This window comes from Sinocyclocheilus anshuiensis, unplaced genomic scaffold (assembly GCF_001515605.1).
Source record: "Sinocyclocheilus anshuiensis isolate Anshui unplaced genomic scaffold, SAMN03320099.WGS_v1.1 scaffold2567, whole genome shotgun sequence".
Taxonomy (NCBI): Eukaryota; Metazoa; Chordata; class Actinopteri; order Cypriniformes; family Cyprinidae; genus Sinocyclocheilus; species Sinocyclocheilus anshuiensis.
The window spans coordinates 51075-58644 of record NW_015558740.1 but is presented as its reverse complement, the minus strand read 5'-3'; the positions used below and the strand labels follow the sequence as shown (position 1 = coordinate 58644).

Below are 7570 nucleotides of genomic sequence, written 5' to 3'. Positions count from 1 at the left end.
GGTAACGCTGCCCTCTCATTCATTGATCTGCTAACCGCTATGTTATGCTCACGTGTTCTGATAATAATAGCTTTCTAGGACTAAACATTATTTGGATAATTGTTAAAAAAAAAAAAAACCAAATCTCTTAATAGCCCTACTGTTAGACTTGAAAAACTAAAAAGCAATTTATTTCATTTGTAGGCCTGTCGTTATTTTTTATTTGTGCTATCATTATTGATTTCTTTATTTGTTCTTATTTTATTACTGACTGTTTACTTGTCATTTTTTATTCAATTCAAAGTTTGAAATCAAGCTATCTCGTGCTACTGCAACAAAATTACCCCACTGTAAAATTAAAAAAACACTGAGTGAGCAAAAATTTGTGAGATAGTTTAAGTTATAATGGTAATTAAACAATGTTTACATATGAATAAAAGCCTACATTAAAATCTGTCATATAAATTGGTCTCCTCATTAGAAATTAGCCTACTGATTGCCTCCATGGACAAAAAATATCTGACACACATATATATGACACATTCTGCAGTTCTTCCCTGCTGTACCGAATTTCGATACTTTTCAAAGTATCATATCGAAGTTAGAAATTCAAATATTGTGACAAAATTTATTTTGTAGGGTGCCACAAGTTTGTTAAAATTTCCAAAGGGTGCCGCGACTAAAAAAAGGTTGGGAAACACTGCTCTAGAGTACTGCGTCTGGCACTGAGAGTGCTTATGAATATGGATGAGTGCCTGTATGTTCAAATCTTTACTTCCAGTGTGTGTGAGAATGTGAGGGATGAACTTGAAGGCTGAGGGTGTTTAACTGCTCCAATGCAGTCACTGACCTAAGGTCACACACAGATCTGAGAGACAAAGAAACATATCTGAAAAAATAACTGTGAGCACAGTTCACCACAGTAAACTAGAAAATGACATAAATTGAGCTGTTGTTTAATATGCTTGTATGTAGGCTATGAAATGTATGAATGGCAGTAGCAGCAGCTTGTAGTAACAAGATCTTTTGTATGAAAAAATAAATATGCTGATTTAATAATACTTGAGGAAGTGCTGATGGAGCCTTTTGAAAGTTAGGAATGTTGGGGGCGTGGACAGAGCTATGTCATTTAAAAATCAAGTGGAAATACAATGAATTGAGTTTCTATTTATTTATAGCGTTTATTTATATAGCATTTTACAAAGCATCTTTGAAGAATAATATTGCAGTAATGAGGACTTAAATAACATTTAAAGATATAAAGAAGATATTTTGAAGAATTTTGGTAACCAAACAGTTGCTGGTCCCCAATGATAATATATTTTTTTTTTCCATGAAGGTCAATGGGGACCAGCAACTGTTTGGTTATTTACATTCTTCGAAACATATTCTTTTGTGTTCAGCAGAAGAAAGAAATTCATACAGGTTTGGAACAACTTGGGGTAAGTAAATGATGACAATTTTCATTTTTGAGTGAACTTTCAATTTTTCATTTTGGGTATTTGTCTGTAAACCCCAAGTGAGCAAATCGAAGGCGACTGTGGCAAGGATTCAAAATGAATCAAGCAATTAATATGTGGACTGTGCAGACACACTCTTTTATTGGTGTTAGTGAACTGCCAACTGGGCAAATTCTGAAGTACACGGAATGAATCTTTGACATATTTTGATTAAATGCGCCACTCTTAAAAATGGAGTTAAGCACTCAAATTACATAAAGTTATAAAATTAAATGAATTTAACCTTAAAAAAAAACTGGAAGTGGATGTGTTGGAACATTTTATTGTTGCAACATCAGTGAGGATTGCTTGGCTCATGGTCATTCCACTTTGAATTGTGCTCTAAACTGCAGAAATCTTGTTCTGAGTGCAAAAAAAACATTTTCACCTGAATAACGATAACTACGTGACGTGCATGTGCCTAGCAACATAGACAATGACAGACACTGCTGGACTTATTCAGTGGTCAAATGGTACATTGTCAGTTTTTGCTGTGGCCTTTTCAGAGAATTCAGAGAACATTGTAAAGTAATACATTACAATAGCAACTGTAATGTGGTCAACAAACCCAAAACTACCTGTTAACCAATCAGACTCAAAGTAAGCATCTAACTGTATTTTTGCACAATGTTTTTGGTTATGGTTCTAGTTAGAGGCTAATGTTTTGGTATTCCTCTGGTCGGTGTGCATTACAGGTATCCAATCAAAGACTGGATAGAGAGGAGGAAAACACAGAACTAAATTTATGGCTGAATTAACTCACTTCTTGCCCAGATGTTTGGCGACATCCGAGCGCCGGAAGCCTTCCAGGTGGTAGAGCCGTCTGGCCAGACGTCGGGCAGCTTCCTGGTCGCTTCGGCTGCCATTGTGGAGAACATCTGTGTCCTTAAGACACTCCACACCATCCATGTCTGAGTCCCAGTCTGACAGCATGTCATTTAGCCCTGCATCGCTGCTGCACAACACACAGAACACAGTTCATTACAGTAAGAATGGCTCACGGCAATCCAACAACCGACTAGTCAGTTAGATTAAGCAGAATGTTTTCTTTTTTTAATTTTGATATTTTTAGTGGCACTTCTTTACTTAGCAAGCTGTGCTTTAGCTGTTTGTGTACACCCTAAAACCTTCTCTGAAAAGTTCATCACTTTTAGTGTCAGCATTCAACATAAATGGCGACCGACTTTACTACCGTATTGTGATATGAAACAAAACTATCAAACAAACAAAAAAATTATGTAGGGTTGGACTTAATGTTATCCATCAGTTGTTTATTGGGATGTAAATAAAAAGCAAACATTGCATACTGGAATAGAGGCAGATCTGAATGCGATTGGCTGAACTGCAGCACATCAGTAGAGAATAGTGAACAGTGCGTTAATTAATTTGCCTAAATGATGTCCGTTCATCCATTTAATCCTGTATAAGTGACTTTTGACACCCATTTTTGCACTCTCAGTGTCCAGATAGCACCCTGGCCACACCATCAGATGCATTTCACGAGAGAAACAAAATGCAAAGCCCAAATCAACTGGCCAACATTACAGAAGACCAATGTCACCACAGGCTTCTGCCAACAGCGATAACAACCAGAACTACATCATACAACAACAAATGTAATGATCACCCGCTGTCCTCCCACATCAATGACATCATCCAAGTTCTCAGTCCAATCTGTGTTATTCTGGTTCTGGCAACATTTCAGAGCCATTAGCCACTGAAGGACAATGCAGACTAATGCTAGCTGTGTCATGAAGGACTGCATCTGAAGAATGTTATGATCCTTCAAACAGAACTTCATCTGAGATCTGAACAGAGACGTGGCACTGAGATGCAATGAAGTGGTTTATTAAAACAGACAAATGTGTTTTAATTTCTTCTCTGTGTACAGTGAGAGCATGAATTCATAGGTCTGAACAATTAAATAGCATTGCTCACTAAGGCTGGTTTCTGAAGTTGAAGAGTTTGTTTTATTTATTTACTGCATTAGGACAGTCTTCCTCAAGTCAGTTTAACAGTGCCATCTGTTGAGCGCTTGAACAAATGACAACAAACACTGAAATCTCATTTTAGGAAAAGAGAAGTTTATAATATTTTGTAGAAAATAAAACTGGGTCAGTTCTTTGGCAGGGTGGCAGTTATGCCACAGTTCATTCTGCTTCTCTACTTGGATTGGACATTAGCTGTCATTTTTCTTCACTGTTCATATCAAATATAAATGTCCCTGTGTTTCCCTAGTACAGAAACATTCCCACTGTTATGGACACCAATTGAGAAGTGAAGAAAGGTAGAGAAAATAGAGTTTAAAAAAAACTCATTTCAGTTGTCGATGATTTTAGTTTAAATCTTTATTAACTTCTATTGCAGTCTATGTCTTACCGAGTCCAGTTTGTTACTTTACTTTGAAAATACACTAATCTAAATTAACGGCACAAATAATATACCATATGCAATACAGAACAGAAACTGTTTAATTAGAAACTTCTAATTACTGAAATTTTAATTATTGAAAATACTGGGCATATCAAGATTGCATACACTTGCATCATTTTCACAAAAGAATAAAAAAAAATGAAAACAATGGCCCTTAAAAGTAGAGAATGACAGAAAATGTACAAGATTATCACTCTGCTTGCCTGTTCATGTATTACAAAAATAAATAAATATAGGGTAATATAAAATAAACCATTCGGTCACACCTCGACCTTCCACACCACACCTTCTCACTATTAACTAACTATTAATTACAACTTTTGTCTCAATAAACTCCTAATTTGCTGCTTATTAACAGTTAGTAAGGTAGTTGTGAAGTTTAGCAATGGGGTCGGATTAAGGGATCTAAAATATGGTCATGCAGAATAAGGCATTAATATGTGCTTTATAATAAACAGCCAATATGCTAGTAATATGCATGCTAAAAAGCAACTAGTTAATAGTGAGAACTGGTGAGAAGTGTTACCAACCACTCTAGTCACAATATAACTTGATCTTGTTGTTTCTTTCTTCATTTATTTATAAAGCACATTTTAAAACAACCAAGGATTGACCAAAGTGCTGTACATAGTTGTAGAAAATACACAAAAACAGTACAGTAAAAATTTAACCCAGCATACATTTTTCAATTAAATAAGATTTAAGCATTGATTTAAAAACAGACAAAGAAGGTGCTGTTCGAATGGCAACAGGGAGATTTATTCCAAAGTGTTGGCCCGGCAATAGCAAAAGCTCGGTCACCACGATGTTTCAGTCTGGACCTAGGGACGGATAACATTTTTAAATGCCCCGATCTAAGTGGTCTCGCTGATGTGTGTGAGTGCAACAACTCAGTGAGGTAGACTGGCGCAAGATTATGAAGCGATTTAAAAACCCAGATTAATATTTTAAATTCACCTCTGAATTTTACAGGCAACCACTGGAGAGAGATCAAGATAGCAGAGATGTGCTGGGATTTACGTGTTCTCGTCAAAAGCCTGGCTGCTGCGTTTTGGACCAGTTGTAAACGCTCCATGGATGAGCAGTTAATCCCATAATAAAGTGAATTACAATAGTCTAAACGGGAAATAACAAATGCATGAATTACTTTTTCGAAGTTCCTGGTTGATAACAAAGGTTTCACTTTAGCCAGGTGACGCAGATTGAAAAAACACACTTTAACTACTCCATTTATCTGTTTGTCGAGCTTTAGACCAGAATCAAGCCAAAAACCTACATTTTTTGCACATGGAGTAACCCATTGAGTTAAGGAACCAACGTTACATTTACAGGCATTAAAAGCATCACTAGGTCCAAACATAATTACTTCAGTTTTACCTTCGTTTAGAGTTAAAAAATATTTTGTAAGCCATGACTTAAGTTCCTGAATGCATGCATGCAGAGCTCCTAGTGCATTTTTATCATTTGGTTTAAAGGGGAGGTACAACTGGACATCATCTGCATATAAATGAAAATAAATTCCATATTTCTGAAAAATCAAAGCTAAAGGCAGTATATATAACATAAACAGAGTTGGAGCAAGAATGGAGCCATGAGGAACACCCACAAGACAGAGGAGCGGTGGAGGAAGTATTTTGTCCAATACGTACACAGATCTTACAGTTAGTTAAAAAAGACAGAAACCATTGAAGAGTAGTGCCTCGCAGGCCAATATAATTTTTTAAGCGCGAGATGAGTACATTGTGATCAACTAGGTCAAAGGCTGAGCTGAGATCTAGTAAGATCAAAGCAACAGCATTTCCAGAATCTGTGGTCAATAAGATGTCATTAAAAACTTTTAAAAGAGCAGATTCTGTACTAAGTAATTTCCTGAACCCAGATTGAAAAGTTAATAAATATTGTTAGAACTCAGGAAAGCTTGTAACTGAGTTAACTGTTTTTTTTTCCAGAATTTTAGACATAAAAGGTAAATTAGAGATTGGTCTAAAGTTGGACAAAATAGTATCTGAATTTGATGTCTTTAAAATTGGAGTAATTGTTGCATATTTTAAACTACCAGGAACCATTTCAGTGCTCAAACTCATGTTTATAAAGGAACATACATCTGCACAAACAGTATTTATGACTTGTTTTAGAAAACGAGCAGGCATAATAACATCATTGTTTATGGAGTGTAAAATAAAATTATGGGTGTGATTAACTGGTATGGCAGAATCAACATTCAGCTGATTCAAACAGTACTGAGAAAATAATGACAGGTCCTTCATGATATATTCTAGAAAATAAAATTATACATGGTATAAATGAAGAGAGATTTGCACAGTGCACCTTTCAATTGTGGCAAATAAATATCCGAGCGACACTTGCACAAGACTCTGAGACACATTACGGGAATGTAAACCTAATTCAGAAGAGACTTCATTTCCAGAAAATTACACGCATTTGACCACTTAGACAACAAGTGTGAACTGTTGAGAAATAGTGGTGATTGGTGAAAAATCTGGCAGTTTGGATAGATGAAGTAACATCACTGGTAAATTTTGATGTGTGAAGCTGTAGATTACTAATTTGAGTAGCTCCAGGGTCAGGACTGAAGTAAGAAGTCTGCTTTACGCAATTAATAAACGCTCTGGCAGAGATGAAGGAATTACTCCATACTGCTGCAGAAACTAGAAAGCCAAAAAAAAACGTCAAATTGAACAGATAATGAAACAAACAAATTACAGCCTTCAAGTGTTTCTCAATGAAGTAAACATCCAGATTTAGATGTAATTTTTCAAGTAAACAGTCATAAAGAAACACAAAGAAATACATTTAAAACAAAGTGTGTGCTTTACTTTTTTCTTTAGTTAGTGTTGTTGTTTGATAAATATGCATGTAATAGTAAACAACAGCATGTCTATTTAATCCGAAAAAAAATTTCAGATTAAATAATCTGAAATATGCCGAGCAGTGGATCGCGAGGACTGGAATTGAGAACCACTGTATTAGGCAATAATAATCTAATTAACAATATTTGTATTTCAATGTTTCTTTTTATTTTTAAAGTTTTTTTTTCAAAGTTTCTTGCCACACTTATTCAAAGTGCACCTCACTGTAACAGTACAGATATTTATTTTATCTTTTTTTTTAAATAACAAAATGTGAAATGCTTTTTATACATATAGGTAGTGCTGGGTGGTATACCGGTTCATACCAAATACTGGTGTTTATTTTTGTTATGATATGAATTTTTAAAATACCGCAATACCGGTGTATGTCACTTAAACAACGTTCGGAACGCGACACTGTTTGAAAGGGGTCCCTTTTCACTGTTGCACTGTGGTGAGGGAACAGCTGTATGTGTTCCTAAGTGTGAAAGTTCCGAAACTGAAGCTGTAGAACTAATAGAATGTGATGATGACACAGAAGAACTCACGAGCGTGACTTTAGCACTAGATTTAGCAACCTTCGGACCCTTTTAGCGGCTTTTTTCCATAGAATATTCATACTGACAAACCTAGCGACTTTTTTGGATAAACCTTAGCTATGGTTCAGTTGGAAGATTTTGCCAGTGCTGTCCCGCGAATGCGAGGTCTGACTTTCCCGGAGAAGTGTCAGCCCTCTCGGCGTCTGTTCTGTGCAGTGAGCGGCAGAGAAGCAGCGCTTTCAGTTGGCAG

At 36.0% G+C, this 7570-nt stretch overlaps 1 protein-coding gene across 2 annotated transcripts in view; it reads right to left on the bottom strand.

Annotated features, from left to right (window-relative positions):
• LOC107681482 (PH and SEC7 domain-containing protein 3-like) overlaps positions 1 to 7570 on the bottom strand; it is a 103377-nt gene that overhangs the window by 64812 nt on the left and 30995 nt on the right. Inside the window, exon 4 of one of the 2 annotated variants that reach the window (XM_016477791.1) lies at positions 2242 to 2433. In XM_016477791.1, coding sequence (XP_016333277.1) covers positions 2242 to 2433 — 192 coding nt within the window. The remainder of the gene's footprint in view (positions 1 to 2241; positions 2434 to 7570) is intronic. The other variant, XM_016477792.1, reaches the window with a different exon arrangement.